This window comes from Xenopus laevis, chromosome 3L (genome assembly GCF_017654675.1).
Source record: "Xenopus laevis strain J_2021 chromosome 3L, Xenopus_laevis_v10.1, whole genome shotgun sequence".
NCBI classification, from domain to species: Eukaryota; Metazoa; Chordata; class Amphibia; order Anura; family Pipidae; genus Xenopus; species Xenopus laevis.
This window is the reverse complement of record NC_054375.1, coordinates 59,110,827-59,128,924: the sequence shown is the minus strand read 5'-3', so window position 1 is coordinate 59,128,924 and position 18,098 is coordinate 59,110,827. Positions and strand designations below refer to the sequence as shown.

General features: G+C 40.1%; 1 protein-coding gene across 1 annotated transcript; it reads right to left on the bottom strand.

Annotated features, from left to right (window-relative positions):
- Positions 1-689: 689 nt before the first annotated feature.
- avpr1a.L (arginine vasopressin receptor 1A L homeolog) lies at positions 690-8,728 on the bottom strand. The gene is made up of 2 exons (XM_018252365.2): positions 7,455-8,728; positions 690-4,207 (listed from the first exon to the last, which is right to left on the bottom strand). Exons 1-2 carry the CDS (start codon positions 8,398-8,400, stop codon positions 3,915-3,917), a joined length of 1,239 nt encoding a protein of 412 aa, XP_018107854.1. The 5' UTR covers positions 8,401-8,728; the 3' UTR covers positions 690-3,914.
- Between the last annotated feature and the right edge of the window lie 9,370 nt (positions 8,729-18,098).

Below are 18,098 nucleotides of genomic sequence, written 5' to 3'. Positions count from 1 at the left end.
TGAAAAGTTTGGCAGGTTTAGCCTTTGCAGAAAGAGGCCAACTTCTATCTATTCATATATATTGTAGCTAGCTATAAGTTGTACAATGGAAAGTCTTCTACTGTTAAGCTACCCAACCTAAAATGTCACCCATCTACTCTTTCACTCTAAGCACACCTTAGCCATAATTGTCATCATTTACAGAACTGCCAGTGCCAATACTTCTCTCCCCATTTTTAAGGTCCTTAGAGTGTCACAATCTCCCACAGCTGCAGGCCATTAAAATGACTTTTCTTTTTGTATTAAAGGGACCTCACAGGTATCGTCAAATTACATTTATTGTTTCGCCTTATATTGTTAATACTGTAAATAATGTAAATTGTTGAATAAACCTATTGTTCATACCATGCTTCTCTTTCTTTTCGGCCCCACTGCCCAGAAAACAGAGGCCATTCTTTACTTTCTCCTTCTTTATTTTATTTCCTATTCCATATTCTCCAGATGATTATTAAGCTATTGTCATTAACTGCAGTTTAATCTGTAAAAGTTAAAAAAGGCAAATAAAAATCATTAAAAAGAAACGTCACCCATCCTTCATGAAATGGCGCCACGTGTAAACAATTTATGATGGCGTTAATTAGAGTTCTGGGAAATGGGCACTGATAGCAATGGAATGCTTTAAAATGAAGAATAATGCAGAAAGCAACACATGACTTATATAAATTGTGCTCTTGTTTATATGAAAGTAATGTACAATCCATTTCAAACTGTCATAAACATAGTATTTATTAGTAAAGAAGAGAGAAATTTCCATATCAGTGACTTGTCTATTATCCCAGAGCTCCTTTTCTAATAAATCAGTAGAAGTGTCATTGAATTGGGTCATTCAGTGCTGCACTACAGGGGATCTACAATGAGAATACTGAATATTGTTGATTAGAACTGAGCCAACTGCTGGATCATGCTGAATTGATGTCAAGAAAGGGAGCGGTCCAGATAGTGCTTATAAAAAGAGGCACAATAAGGTTGTGGACAGAGAGGGCTCAACCCGAACCTGCCCATGACCCAATGGAGCACAGAAGTTGGTCCAAACTCGCCTGGCTAGAAAGTTTCAGACTAGGCACATCTCTAGTCTGGATAGTGGCCATATATGCTCAGATTTGGTCAGGCAGTTTGGTCAATTAGAAAGGTGACCATACACATGTATGGTCCGCGGTATCCATTAGTTTGGGCAGGGGAGGGGGGTTCTAATTTGTGGCATATTGTACAAATTGTGTATGGCCACCTTTATTGTAAGAAAAGGATAAATGTTATAAAAACAATAATCAAATACCCGAACAAGAAAGCAAATGTTTTGATGATATTGCAAGATAAATTATTCACAGAATACACAGGCATATAGCACACAATATAGAACTGCAAGAAACTGTATTAAAGAAAATTAAAGGTCCAGAAATACATAGGGCACTGAAAGTCAACTGTATCACATGCCATACAACAATTTCTTTCACACGGTTCACTAAAATGGTCCTCAGCTTTAATTAAGTTATTGGTTTATATTAGTTCTTGGGAATTTCTGCAGGGAACGTTTCCCATTCTCTGAAAAAGGTTATACACATACAAGGCCGGGATCCTCTGTGTCCCCTGGCAGCAGTTAGATGTCAAGGGATTCTTGTTAGCTGCAGCTCAGTAACAGTTGAAGAGTCACAGATTGAAAATCCCTGACTGAGCTCCGTGACAAATGCACGGCATGCACAATTCATATTTGTTCTGTTGTGTGTTACTGTCACACTCTAGCACTTTCGTTTTTCTATATAGGGTTATGTACAGTAACCTCCACACCTATATCCTCAGTAATGCATACATTTTAAAGAATCAATTGGTGCCTATGAATTTTATAGAATGCTATTTGTGTGGTTATATGTTTTATTAAGCTGACCATAAGGGTCACGTTAAAGAGATACTGACACCATTGCAGGATGTTCACCTTGTTATTAAAACACTCCATTGTTACTTTAGCCTGGTATAGGGGAGTAAAAAAATTCGGTGCAGATTGATTTCATTGGAAACTTTCCATGCCTCACCAAGGGTAACATGTAGACTCTGTGAGAAAATATAATTAATTTGCTTTGGTTTGGGTTACACTATATATAAAAAATAAAGACTAAAAATCTCTAAATAATATAAAGGCATATAATCACAACACAAAAGTAATGATTTCCCTTAAAAGTTACTTTTTTACACTAAATAAGATGGTAACTTGTGTAATGTAACTGTAATAAGAGCACACACTTGTTATACCAAAGCAGCCATCCCTCTACATACTGATGTTATTGTCCTACTAACCACATTTCACGGAATTAGCTGTCAGGATAAAACTGAGGCTATATAAATAAATCGAGTGCAAAATAAATGCAAATCCAAGGGAACAGGCAGCAGATAGCTAGACACATCCCATTGTTTCCATCCCATATATAAATTATCTTATTCCCCATGCTTTCCTATTTCTTTTATATTTCTCTCTACAATTGGATAATGGGAATCTTATGAAACTGACTTGGATAACAAGCTGCAGTATTTAGATATTTAGGTACTGATAAAGTATTCAAATATTGAATCTTTATTGATCCTATGATTAAAGGGGACCTGTTACCCTAAGAAATAATTACAAATTCTTCTCTATCGTGTTAGTCGAGTAAAATAAACTTTACTTACACTATATTTATTATTTAAATTTTGTTTCCTTCAGTCTTGGGATTACTCAATCACAGCATACAGGCAATTAAATATACCCTGAAATCGTGTGTTTGCACCAGAATGGGGGACCTAATGCCCATGCGTAGTGCCCTACACAATTATAGAGTGTGAGGAGGGAAGGGGGAATGTGAGGAGTGCAGCGACATGTAGGAAATGCTGAACGGAAAGTGAAAGTAATTGACTGCCCCACCTCTATGCCTCAGGAATAGAGATGGGGTAGGTAATGTTTGATTGACAGCTTAAATATAAAAACCCTTTATAACAGGTATGGATGTTTTAATGACAAAAAGAATTTAGGATCCATGTTTAATTTGCAAAGGACTTTCATTAGACAGCTTTTTATGTGTAGGTGACAGGTCCACTTTAAGGGGTGTTCCCAAAACACATTAGGCATCAGTTCCATACATTTCATACATTTTTCTCTGACATTATATTATTTATTCATGCCTACCTCATAAGGCCACAGTAGGGATAAAGGATAAACATGTTATGCCTGTGTAGGGACACTTTTCCCTCTATCTCTGGCAACAGATATAATACATCTCAGTCTGGTTCACTGAAATATTATAGCCAGTATACCAGGAAATGCAAAACAACAGAATGTATAGTTTTAGTATCCATACCTCATGGGAAATATCGATAATCCTAGCAAAGTAACAGCTCCAAGCATCTTCCTACCAGCTGAGCTAGAGGGCTGGACATGGAAACAATAATGTCATTACCTGAGGTTGCACTCCCATTATATTTATTGTTTCTAAACCAGACACTAACAGAAACCGTATGAACTTTGTAGCTTTGTACAGAATATTTGAAATATTCAGTATGAATAGAATTTTTTTAAGTTTAGAAACAGGGCTGGCCAAATTGTGGCCTTCAACTCTCTGCTAAAAATTAGTTTTAGGACCATGTGGTGAACATCCCTGTTATAAACCACACATCACTCATTTACAAATTCACTAAAGTCTGTGCACAACATAATGCTTTCGATGATAGATTGTGCATCTCAGGCCCCCATCTGCTTCTAAACTACAGGATTTCTATTTTCTGGTGGGGAATGCTGGAAATTGAAGTACAGAAGCATATGGATAGCCATGGGTGTTCTATCCTTGTTTTGATAGTACAGTATGTGGCAGTCGTGCTTTTTTTTAAAAATGCATCTTGCTTTATGGGTGACAAGTTCAGGTTTGGATGGGCAAGAATTTGATAGACTTGCTGGATCTGGGGGATTCCTTCAGGGTATCTGTGCTGTTGGTTGGACTTCTCGTCTGGATCCTGGTGAATGAGGTTTGCCTGCGGGTGCTGCTGTCAGAATCCTCCTTGGTGAGAGTTTGCTTGATTTTTTGAAAGCAGGGCAAGCTGTGTATGAAATCTTGCAGGAGATGCCCGCTGAAGAACATGTATATCCAAGGGTTGCAGCAACTGTTCAGAGAGGCCAAGAGCGCTGTCACGGTGAAGACAATGTTTTCTGAATCTAGAGAAGATCAAACACATCACGTCACCTGAATTATTTTCTGTTTAATTGTATCAGCCCTTATGTGGTCTTGAATTATTCAGTACAACTTGTTATTCACATGCCATATTTTGTACAATGGATTGAGGCAAGGGTACTTTAAAGGGGTGGTTCACCTTTAAGTTAATTTTTAGTATGTTATAGAATGGCTAATTGTAAGTAACTTTTCAACTGGTTGTCATTACTTATTTTTTTTTATCGTTTTTACATTATTTGTCTTCTTCTGACTCTTTCCAGCTTTCATCTAAAAACAAATGATCTGTAACGTTACAAATGCAATGTTATTGCTACTTTTTGCTACTCATCTTTCTATTGAGGTCCTCTCCTATTCATATCCTAGTATCTGTTTCAAATCAGTTGCTAGTTTAATTTGGACCCTAGCAACCAGATTGCTGGAATTGCAAAGTGGAGAGTTGCTGAATAAAAAGCTACATAACTCAAAACCCCTAAATAATAAAAAATGAAAACCTACAAATCTTGTGTAAGGAAATTACAGTCTAATAACACGATGTTGGTGACTTCATGATTTGCTCGAGTAACATTTTGTTGGGTTATTTTCCTAGTCTGAGCTCTAACCAGTACCTTATATTGAAAGGAGCCTCTCTCTTAATTTGTGTCGACAGTAGGATGCAATTGTATAAGATAAGATATACTGTAGAAGGGACGTGAAAAATAGTGTACAATTTGCCAATTTTGTCTAATTTGTCTGTTTATGGATCGCATGTCAATTATAATTGTGTACATAAGGGGTGGTATGTATGCACATGCATTTGTGGCCATGTTTTTAGAGTGCAGGCACACACCCAGTACACTGGATACACGTTAAAGGAGTCTTTTCAGGGCAGAGTGGCTGGACTGTAGCGACACTGTCTGTATCTGACACACAGATGGATAGTATGACTGTGTTTGTGCCCCTGCTACATCCACTCCCCTTCCATTGAATAAGACCCTTATTTATAGCAGTATCCGTGTAAGAAAGCAATTCACATAACATATGAATACTAAAGCCCATATATTATCTCTTATGTCATGTTATGTACAGATACAGTATGTGACATAGCAGTTTGATTGGAAATGGGTCTCCTAGTTCACCTTAAGTTAGTATGTATAGAATGGGCAAGTAATTGGCAACTTTTCAGTTGATTTGCATTGTTTATTTGTTATAGTTTTTGAAATATCATTACTATTATTATTATTATAATTTGGCTTCTTCTTCCAACTCTTTCCAACTATAAAATGGGGGTCACTGAACCAGTAAACAACAAAACTACTGTTCTTTGAGGCTACAGTTTTGTTGTTATTATTAAATTGTATGACTTATCTTTCTATTCAGGCTGCTCCTATTAATGTTCCCAAGTAACTGCTTGGTTGCTAGGGTAATTTGGACCCTAGCAACCAGATAGCTGCTGAAATTCCAAACTGCTGAACAATAAGTTAAATAAAGGAAAACCCTGCACATGCTAAAAAAAAAAAAGAACAATAGCAAATTGTCTCATAATATCACAATCAACATTATAATAAAAGTTAATTTAAAGGTGAACAGCCCCTTTAAGGACATTGTCAGAATTCAGTTGAAGTGCAGTGGTACCAGATTTTAATTCATGAAACAGTCTCCCAGTATGCTGGGTGTTGTTCAGCAATTGCAAGTATACACACCTAGCAGTCTAGAACTACTTACATGGGCATTATGAACTTTACTGTCCAAACTAGAAGAGTTCCTTCTAGCTCCCCCTTCTATTGTATCTATAATAGCCTTATTTTCAGTTTCTGGTTCAACAACTTCACTACATAAACCAGTAATGGTTTATATTTCAGAATACCGTCTAACCTAAAATGTAATTACTCTAAAGTACAGTTTGCAATGTGCATGTTGCTCACATCTCCTAATCAACAGTAATAATGCTTATGATGTACAGGTACGGGACCTGTTATGCAGAATGCTTGGGACCTGTGGTTTTCCAGATAATGGCTCTTTCCGTAAATTGGATCTTCATACCTTAAGTCTACTAAAAAATCATTTAAAAAAAATAGACTGGTTTTGCCTTTCATAAGGATTAATGATATCTTAGTTGGGATCAAGTACAAGGTTAGTAGGTACTGTTTCATTAATATGGAGAAAAGGGAAATCATTTTTAAAAATCTGGATTATTTGGGTAAAATGGGGTCTATGGCAGAGCTTTCTGGATAGCAGATCTGTATTAAATTAAAATTACTTCACTGATTGAAAATATGTTTTCACATTTTCCTGCTATACTGACCCCATTCTCTTAGGTTATTCTGTGCCTGGTGCACACTGACCTGCTATTCTCATGAAGTCTTTGGACCAGTCCTTTGTTATTTATATACTTGAGATATTCAAAAAAATAGGCTTTACGCCATCCCCCCTAGACAATTACAAAATTACCCCCCCCCCACCCATGACAAAATGACTGCAATTGTTTTCTTGTAAAGAAAAGAATGAAATCTTGGTTCATCCAACTAGTACATTGCCTGGAACCAGTCTCTGCCAAAAAATATGAAGTACAGGCATGGAGCTTGTTTTTAGTGCTGTCTTAAATGGGTTGTTCACCTATGAGATAATGTTTAGTATGATGTAGAGAGTGATATTCTGAGACAATTTCCAATTGGTTTTCATTTTTTATCATTGAAGGTTTTTGAGTTTTTATTCAGCTTTTTTATTTAATTTGAATCCTAAGCAATCTGGTAACTAGGGTCCAAATTACCCTAGCAACCATGCATTGATTTGAAGAAGAGACTGGAATATGAATAGGAGAGAGTCTGAATAGAAAGATCAGTAATAAAAAGTAACAAAAACAATATTTGTAGCCTTACAGAGCATTATTCTTTTTAGAAGGGAGTCAGCGACGACCATCTGAAAGCTGCAAAGCGTCAGAAAAAAAAGGCAAATAACTATAAAACTATAAAAAAAAAAAACAATGAAAACCAATTGAAAAGTTGCTTAGAATTGGCTGTTCTATAACATAATAAAAATGACTTTAAAGGTGATTAATGAGATGATGCAGCTTTGCTATCATTATGTGTTTAGGATGAGGGGCAACAGCTCCATTCATATGGGAACACACACAGCCAATCAGGTTGCAGGATTTAACATAGAATTAGTATTAGTAAAAAGTTGCTGGCCCTATCAATGTCTGACTTGCACAACTATGAAGGAGACAGTGCCGGGACGTTTTGATCATGAACTCACCGGCCCATTCGAGGTCCCGGTCCCACACAGACCACATCTGCACGGTGAAGAAAGGCGCCCAGCAGAGGATATAGCCAGTCACTATGACTGAGGTCATTTTCACCGTCCTGATCTTGGCCCGGGAGATGGTCTTCACGCTGCTCACCGACGTGGACAACAGCCCGTTGTGACTCTTCCTCCCCTCCGTCTCCTCCCGCTTGGTCTTGCCCTGGATGTTCCTCCAGATGTTGTAGCAGATGAAGCCGTAGCAGGTGATGAGGATGATGACGGGCACCACGAAGATGCCGCCGGTGATCCACGTGACGTAAGCCCTCGCACCCCACGGCTCGATGAAGTTGGCCCAGCAGTCATACACGTCGCTGCCCTCCTTGACTGGGCTGAGCCAGAAGATGAAGTACTGCGGGGTGCTGAGGAGGAAGCTGAGGAGCCAGGCGCTGAGGATCATCACGTAGGACCTCTTGTTGGGCTGCTGCAGGGTCTTCATCGGGTGGCAGATAGCAATGTAGCGGTCGGCAGTCATTACCACTAACATATAGGCTGAGGCGAACATCCCGAACACTTGCAGGTGCTTCACAATCCGGCACAGGATATCGGGACCCCAGAAGCGGTAAGTCACGTCCCAACACAGCTGGGGCAGCACCTGGAAAAACGCCACCACCAGATCGGCCAGGCTCAGGTGTTTGATAAACAGGTGCATCCGGGACATTTTCTTTTTGGACTTGTACAGCGCCAGCAGCACGCTACAGTTGCCCAGCACCGCCGCCACGAAGATCACGGCTAGAATAGCGATCTCGAGCTTGGCCAGCGCCTCGTTGCGAACGTACGGGTCTCCCGTCTGGTTCCCTGGGACCCTGCCGCTGCTGTTGTTAAACTGGGAAGAGTTAGCGCTGACAGTGTCTCCCATTGACAAGTTATCGCCCTCGGACAAATGAATGACCAGATCCATAGCGCTATAGCCGCTTCCACTCTTGTTTCATATGAAACTAAATCTGCAGCCGCCGCCTCGTACTAATGCGCTGCAAATGCGCCCGACGCGGAGGAGTCACAGATGTACTTGTTGTACTCGGGGGCTGACACTCTTATGTGACTCACGCACTGGCGTCATGCCCACTTCTTACTCTTCTTCCTGCTCCACACGGGGCTGGACCCTCATACATTATCCTTTCCCCTCCCAATACCCCGGCGCATACATTCAATAAACAGCAGAGAAATGGGTCATGTGTATGAACAGCGCTGTCTGTCCAGCCAGGAATGTGGCTTCACATAAGCACAAGCTGTACAGACTGCGACTCTTCGATTGCTTCATTCATACAATCAGCTGCCCATTCCCCCTCATTGCTTTTACTTGGACATTCATCCCTAGAGCTGCACTCTTACAGATGCAATCACAATATTAGCACTAAAGACATGTGCTGTGTATCCCAATGACATTCAGAACAACTAAGTACTGCACATGGAATTTCAGGCACACAGATATATCCTTTAATGCAGGGGGGTCCTCAACCTGTTCTTACCAGGGAGCCACATTCATATGTAAAAAAAGCTGAGGAGCAACGCAAACATGCAAAAAGTTCCTGGGGGTGCCAAATTAGGGCTGTGATTGGCTATTTGGTGGCCCCTATGAGGACTGACAGCCTACAGGAGGCTCTATTTGGCAATACATCTGGTTTTTATTAGGAATGCACCAAATCCAGGATTCAGTTCGGGTTTCAGCCAGGATTCTGCCTTTTTCAGCAGGATTCAGCCGAATTATGTCTGTCCAAAAAATCATCCAAGCATATGCAAACTAGGGGTGGGGAGGGAAATTGCGTGACTTTTTGTCACAAAACAAAGAAGTAAAAACTGTTTTCCCCTTCCCACCCCTAATTTGAATACGCAAATTAGGATTCGGATTCGTTTCGGTAATTCTGCCGCATCTTTCGCGAAGGATTCGGGGGTTCAGCCGAATCCAAAATAGTGGATTCGGCGCATCCCTAGTTTTTATACAACCAAAATTTGCCTCCAAAAATATGGATAAACAGAGGGAACACCAATCAATTACATTTTCAGCAAAGTATTCATATAGAGGTGCAAATAAACCTAAGGTTACCCCTACCTAGAGTAACCAAATAGTCACTTGTAAAAAGGTTTGCACACTGAAAGAAAAAATTCAATCACAATTCAATCATAAACTCTGGCGGTATCAAAAAAGGGGATTCCCTTTGACAAAGGCATCTGTGCCAAAACGTTGGGCTTATTCTCATTGGTGGCAAGTATATCCACTCCTTGTTGCTTTCCTTCCGCCTAATACAAAAAACTTTGGGTGGTATGTATATTATTGTAATGTATGCTAATTTCATTGCAAACACTTTTGTAATTGCCAAATAATAATTTGGATTTTTTTTTGATACCACCAGAGTTTATGATTAAAACTTGCCTCCAAGCCAGGAATTCAAAAATAATCACCTGCTTTGAGGCCACTGGGAGCAACATCCAAGGGGTTGGGTAGCAACATGTTGCTCACGAGCTACTGGTTAGAGATCATTTCTTTAATGCAGGGATCCCCAACCTTTTGAAGCCGTGAGCAACATTCAGAAGTAAAAGGAGTTGGGGAGCAACACAAGCATGAAAAATGTTCTAGGGGTGCCAAATAAGTGCTGTGATTGGCCATTTGGTAGCCCCTATGTGGACTATCACCCGATATTGAGTCTCTGTTTGGCAGTACACCTGGTTTTTAAACAACCAAAACTTGCCCCCAAGCCTGGAATTCAAAAATAAGCTCCTGCTTTGAGGCCACTGGGAGCAACATCCAAGGGGTTGGAGAGCAACATGTTACTCACAAACAACTGGTTGGGGGATCACTTAATGCATAACTTACAATTGCCTGAGCTTTGCTGCCCACCAACCCATTGGATGTTGCTCACAGTGGCCTCAAAGCAGGAGCTTATTTTTGAGTTCCAGGCTTGGAGGCAAGATTTGCATAAAAAACAAGTCTATTGCCAAGCAGATCATTCTGTAAGCTGCCAGTCCACACAGGGGCTACCAAATAGCCAATCACTTGTCACCCCCAGGGATGTCAAACATGATTGTGTTGCTCCCCAAGTATTTTTACATTTGAATGTGCCTCATGGATAAAAAAAAGGTTGGGGACCCCTGCCCTAGAATAATACATAGACACTATTATCTGCTGTGTCTGTACTGCTTACATGACTAGGGCAAACTTTATTAGAGCCCCCCTCCAAGTAATAAAGCCTGTTGGTATTTACAGATGGGGGATACAGATACACATATATGATTGTCTGGCAGCACATTGGCACATGGGTGGCATATTGGTATTCTTGCAGCTCCCAGGAGTATGTACATATAGATGTTAGGGGGCACTGAATATAGTCCTTCCTGTAGCTGATTCCTTTTCTTCCCTAAGGGGACTGCAAATGAAATTTCAACATCATGTTACTAGGAAAAATAAATTCAGTGGGAAAACAAAATATACTTTTTCCAGGGTGGGGAGGGGGAGCAATTGCACTTTACATGCTCCATGTGGGTGTTTAGGGGAGCTGTTCTGAGCACTTCACTGCACTTAACTGTGTGAGATTGCATGGATATGGGTGTAATTAAGCTTTACTGCTCTGCACCCACAGTGATAGGAACAAACACTAACTCCTGTAAAACCTTATTTATAATCATGTTTATTTCCCTGTGTTTGTTGTTCAGGTACAGACACATTTGGCAAAATAGAACTAATGTTTTATGGGGTGGTGTGTAGTTGGTGCACAGAAAAATGGTCACGGATAGTGATCTGAAAAACCGGCGTGTTTTGCTTCAGAGATGAAGCAAAACTGCAGAGCAGAAAATCTGCCATTAACGTGACTTAGCTCTGCAATATCATATATATTGTCTTACCTTGTTTGAGAAGTTCCTTATCATTATGTTAGAAATGTTCTAACATAGAAAATATATATTTCATGTGCATGACCTCCCCCGTCTATGTAAAGTGGGATGGAGGAAAATATTCATTTTAAAGGGAAAGTTTACTTTTATTATTTTAAAGAATGGCCAATTCTAAGCAACTTTTCAATCTTCATTTTTTTAAATTGTTTTTGAATTAATTGCCTTCTTCTGCTTACTCTTTCTAGCTTTCAAATGGGGATCACTAACTCCCGGTGTCGGACTGGCCCGGTGGGAAACCGGGAAAAAACCCGGTGGGCCCGACCCTTAATGGGCCCCCGCTGGGCCAGACCCCTCTCCCATCCAGTTTGTTAAAACAAAAAAGATTTCTTTAGGTGCTGCACAGCGCCATCATACGGAGCGCCGAGTGGCGACTTTCAAGCAGGCGCACTGAGCGCATCATGGTAGGGGGGGCGGGGCCCCCCAGGCCGACCCTGCTAACTCCTTTTAAAAATAAATACTCTGTAAGGCTACAGATGTTTTGTTATTGCTACATTTTATCACTCCTCTTTCTATTCATATTCCAGTCTCTTATTTAAATCAGTGTATGGTTGCTAGGGTCGTTTGGACCCTAGCTACCAGATTGTCAAGACTGCAAACAGGAGAGCTGAATAACTAAAAAACAATTGCAAAATATCAGAATCCCACTCTCTACATCATACTTAAAGTTAATATAAAGATGAAAAACCCCTTTAATCATGGTCTTATCAAAGACATGCTCACTCAATTTAAAGGGCTAAAGGGGTCTCTTTGCCAGCAACTGTGCATATAGTGACCAGTACCTGCAGGACTTTGAATGGAGCCAGTGAGTTACTGATGCTGCATTTTTAATGTATATCAAATAATATATTTAAGGCCGAATTGGTTAAAGGAGAAATAAAGCTTAAGTAAAGAAGTAGGCTAGACATGTTGTACATTATGTTTTGCACTTCTGTACAAGCCCAAGGCAACCAAAGCCTTTTAGTAGTAAAGGTCTGTGTCCGTAAAAATGCCCCAGTAGCTCCCCATCTTCTTTTCTGCTGATTCACTGCACATGCTCTGTGCTGCTGTCACTTACTGAGCTTAGGGACCCACTCACAATATACAGTACACGTAGAATAGAAATGTCACAATATAAGGCTGATTAGTATTTACTACAGATAATTACTACATGACATCACAGAAACCAGTGCAACTAGCACGAGAATCTAATAATCATAATATTTTAGCATCAGCTTAAATTATAGTCCAGCCTCATTTTCTGCTTGTTAATGTGTTATGACCCCCTAAGCTTAGCTTCTCAAGAGCTGCTCAGAGCCCACTGAGCATGTGAATGTCGCTGACACTTTCCAAGATGGTGACAAGTTTAAAAGTCCTGGATCATTGCTGCTATTGACAAGCTGAAACTTTAGGCTGGTGCAATAAGTAAAATATGGCATTTTTAGCCATATTCATTTTTAGGGTTTACTTCCCCTTTAAGGCACAGGGTAACATCACCCCATAAAGACCATAACATTAATCAGAAAGGTTTGAAAGAAGGAATTCAGTTTCTTTTCCCAGTTGGCCTTGTTGTCATCTTTCATCATGTTTGAGACTTACTTTATTCCCTGTCAGAGCAGATCCTGTTACATTTCACCCTGGGTTATTAATATGCATCAGAACAAACCAAATACAGTCCTGTTAAATTAACTCTTTCACACTCTATGTGTGTCAATGTCATATGGCAGGATCCAGCTCTGGCCAGGAGGACATACCTTTCTGTCTACTCTGGTACATCAGCTTCTGATAAATATGTGCATGTCTTTTTGTAGAACTTAATGCCCCGTGATCTCGAACATATAAAGGTAAATATATGGCTTAGTGAAGACACAATAACTGCTTTGCAAAGACACCATAACTGCACAATTGTTGCTCATTCATATGGTATATATAAAATGATTAACCCCTGCGTTAGCAGCAGTTATTAGGGGTTAATCAGAATATATCATAAAAGAATATGTGATTTAAAGCATCTATCCAATAGCCATTATTTAAATGTTTTTGATCATTTTCACAGTGATTTGCAAATGCAATTGAACCAGTACTTGTTTATCTTCTCCTGTGCTCTTGTTCTGACTGCTGCATTGTTTCAGGAGTCAGATGTAAAAGTGCAAAGAATATCAATATGGCTGAAACATATTTCCATTTAAATAACAATTACATCTACAAACTGCATTTACTAGATGCATTATATTTTCTATGATCACAGGGATTATTACTGGATATCTATGTAAAATACACATTCTACTCCTACATTCATTCTTGTTCTCATGCTTAAAGTGGTACTTTTCCATGGTAATGGAAAAGTGATTTTCTTTCCTCTTCTTTGTGGAATTTCCTTTTCCAAGATAATCTGACTTGAAAAGCATAGATCAATTTGTTTGCCACATCGAAAGACACATCCTTCTGCGTATAATGCCTGTGCTGTTATCCCATCATTCCATAGTTCAAATCAGTGTCTTATTTCTCATTAATCAGTTTCCACTGCATAGGGCATCTGCTAATGGGAGTTTCTTTGCATTTTCCTGTGATTAAAGTGGTTGTTCACCAACATTTTCTTTCTAGTTCAGTTGTTTTCAGAATGTTCTATAGAAATTTTTTTGATTACTTTGTATTTTTTACAAATTTTCCTAAATTGTATTTCAAAGTTTAATGTTCCTGTCTCTGTTGTTTCATTTTGGCAACTCAGTGATCCAGTTGCAGATTCTGAACTGTTACAATTTCCTACATTAATCAATACATTTCTCAACAGCATCTCTGGAGCATTAGCAACTATTGTATCAATTCTAACAGCTGCCTTAAATGAAACTCAGGGATTCTGCTCAGCAGGGAGAAATATATGAAATGTATCAAGTCATTTAAAATGTATCAACTAATGTATCATTTAGAGGAGTTTACATAGTCACCCCTTCCCAGAGCTGCTTTAGAAAGACATAAAAAGCTGAAAAATAAAAGTTTAAACTTCAGTATTAGAAAAACGGTCACAAAATCATAATACAGAGTAACTGAAAAAAGTCTTTATTCTGGTGAACAATCTGAAACAACTGAACTGAACTAAAAGTTGGAAGGTGAATAACCCTTTAAGCTGAATCTCAGTGAGCAATGCAAACTACTTGTTACATTTCAAATTTTAGAGAAGGGGTGGCATTTGCAGGAGATTTGTCACAAGCAGTAGTGTAAATTTAATAATGGGTTTTAAATCTTAAGCTGGCCATAGATGCAAAGATCTGATCGTGCGAATCCTCGATTCGTACAATTTTCGGACTGTGTGTGGAGAGTCCTGACATTTTTCGTCCCATGGAGATCAGTCATTTGGATTTCTGTTGGCTGCCGATAATATCTCTGCATGTATGTTTTCACGAAAAAATCATGCAATTTGAACAGTTTTACTAAAAAAATTGTGCAATTCCAATGTTTTCACCAAAAAATCTAGCAATTAGAACATTTTCACGGAAAAATCGAGCAATTAGAACTTTTCACTAAGATTGACAATGGCGAATTTTCACCGACTAATTTTCGCGGGAGAAATGTGGAAATTAGCCGCGAGTTCATGCCAGGCGAATTTATTCGCCCACCACTAGACATAGTACGATTGCTGTCACGGCAGAACATCGTCTGATCTATTATTTTACTACTTTATGTAAACTGAAGGAGATGGGGACGTCTGTTCGTTTGTCCCATATTTGCAGGTAAATCTGCACGTCTATGGCCAGCGTAAACCATTGCCATTAGGGTTGTCTCCTGAAATTTTTCAGTCTTCAGTTTTTCCCTGTTTATTCTCAGCGAGGATAATAGTAGCTAAATGAAATATTTTTTATTGCCTCCAACCAGTCAGTGTGCCCCCTTAGGACCAATCAGAAGGCTATGAAAGGAATAGAACAAATATGAAGTGGTGCCCATTGTCCTAGCTGGAGGTGACTTGGGCTGTACTCCCCCCATGGTGGGTATGCTGCTACAGTTTGCATTCTTTCAACTTCAGTTTTAAACAGTTCCATTCTCTTTGCTTGGCTAAAATCATAAATTCATAGCATTATTTTCAGGTCAATTTGCTGTGCCTGTAAGAGGATTCAGCTTTGAGAATCATTCCTACTGACACTGATTCAGTTATTTCCTTGTTATCCAATGTGATGAGATTACCATACAATTTTTACTTGCCAACATTACACTGTCATCAAATTTCAAAAGGGCAGATGTAACACTTGTGTAGGTGTTCAGAGCTGGGAAAAATTATTCGGTGCCTTAGGAGTCATATGAACCAAGAACATGGATCCAATCAGCGTTGTACTGGGGGGGGGGGGACTGCTGCTTAGGGGCCCAGGCACCCCAGCTGCAAAGCCCCCTCTGGCCTCCCATGCTTACCTATTGCTTCATGCGACAGTGACCAGGGCCACGGAGGGAGGTAGAGCTATCAGCAGTGTTTCAAGGAGGGAGTGGTTCTGGGCTGGCCACGTGAGCCTGTGGGCCACCAGATTTTTTCCCAGTGTCCCCTTGGCCCAGACAGTCCAACCCTGGAGTCGTGTAATTTGAGCAGGCATTTTTTGTTTCATTCATGCAGCGGGCTCAAGAGGACTCAGAAATAGTTATATTGTACATTGGTGCTGTAAGAATACATCACTACATTTCCCATAATGCTTTAGCCTTTGATAATATGCTGAAGAATGCTGGTAACTGTAGTACAGCATTACCTCTCAGCTGTCCTACTTTTCCCATGACAGTCCTGATTTTCACTCCCTATGACACAAACCCTGTTTACTTGTTTCCACAGTGTCGGTTGCCCCCCTCTCAGGTCGGCTTGGATCACAAGATGAGACTATGTCAATATATATATATATATATATATATATATATATATATATATATATATATATATATATATATATATATATATATATATATATATACATTATATAAAGCACACCCACAGCAGTCTGGTGAGCAATGATAATGTGTGTGCAGGGTTTGGAGTGGTGGCTGCCACGATGTCATATAAACCTTGAAGGCCACAGCATCTTATAAAATGCTTTGGGGCCACAGCTTGTCATGAAATGTAAGGGTTCATAACATGTCTTGGGGTCATAAAATACTTGGGGGCAGCCTGTACCATGAATTGCTGGTCACTGTAATATTTCATGAAATGTGGTTGCCATAGTGTGCCCAGGACCACCAACAGGGGGGCACAGAGGGTACAATAGTATCATGCCCGGGCCTAAAGGGGCCCGGCTGTGCTGCACTTTTTGAATTAGCTGGGCCTTCCTTGAGAGAGCTGAAGGGAAGCTCCAAAGTCCCAAACCGATGAAGTCCCAAAGACCCGAAGTGCCAAAGACCTGAAGTCTTGAAGACCTAGAGTTCCGAAGATCCAAAGACCCGAAGCCGCAAACAGAGCTGAAGCTGTGAAAACACCCGAAGACACAAAAAGACCCAAAGTTGAAGTTCGTAAGCCGCAAAAAGACCCGAAGCCATGGAAACCGAGGACAAGGAAGAAGAACCTAAGATAAGTTCCACTGAACACCAGTATGTTTTTTTATTTAACCCCTGGCCACCAATGTAATATTTTAATATTCTATAGGCCCCTGCCCACCAATGTTTCTTTAAAATATTCTATTTTCTATGGGGCCCCTTGACTACCGATGTTTTTTTTTATACCTTGTGGGGGAGGCTGGCCACCAGTGAAGTTTTTTTAAACTTTTGTGGGGGCCCTTGACACCAATTTTTCTTTACTAGTTGGGGGGATCCTGGCCACCAGTGGGTTTTTAGCGCCCATGTTTGTGTGGCTTTTTGTTGTGTGGGGTCTCTAGGGTGGGGCCTGTGGTAGTGGGTAGGGCCTGCAGTGGTGGGTGGGGCCCCAACATTTTTGTTGTATGGGGCCCAGTGATTTCTAATGACAGCCCTTGTGTGCCTGTCATAATATGCTGGTGCACCTAGTGCAATTTTACTCCTGATGCTGCCATTCAAACCAGTTGTTAATTGTGAATGTTGTTTGTGGGTACAAAGTGGGCGAGAACAAAAATTTCACCACCATGCTATATTCTACACTTAAGGTACAGTAACATTTGGGTGGATCAATACTGCTCAGGGAGGTTTATATCTCCTTAAACTCTGTGAGGGTGATTTTGGGGTTTAAAGGAGAAGGAAAGCTATGGAGGCATTTTATTGCCAAATGATTAGCTGCAATAGTGCAAGCAAGAATGCTATATTTTTTCTGTAAAATGTTTTACCATACCTGAGTAAAAAGCTCTAGAAGTTCTCTGTTTGTTTAGGATAGCAGCTGCAGTATTAGCTTGGTGTGACATCACTTCCTGCCTGAGTCTCTCCCTGCTCACTTATAGCTCTGGGCTCAGATTACAGCAGAGATGGGGGGGGAAGAGAAGTAAACTGAGCATGCTCACGCCCGGGGCAAGGAGGTTTAAGCTGAAGGCGGGAAGTCTGATACAGAAGCCCATGTGTACACAATAGAAGGAAAGAAATGCAGTGTTTCTTTTGACAGAGGACTCAGAGCAGCACTACTTTGAGGGTTTACTGGTATATTTAGGTGGACCTTTCTGATAAGGCTTACTTAGAAAGACTTACATTTCCTTCTCCTTTAACTAAAACACAAGACACATGCCCATTGTGACATAGGTTGCATAGATTATATTAGTGCCACTTTGTTCACACTCAACAAAGTCATCTTTTTTCTATTAAGATTTCCAAAGCCATTAA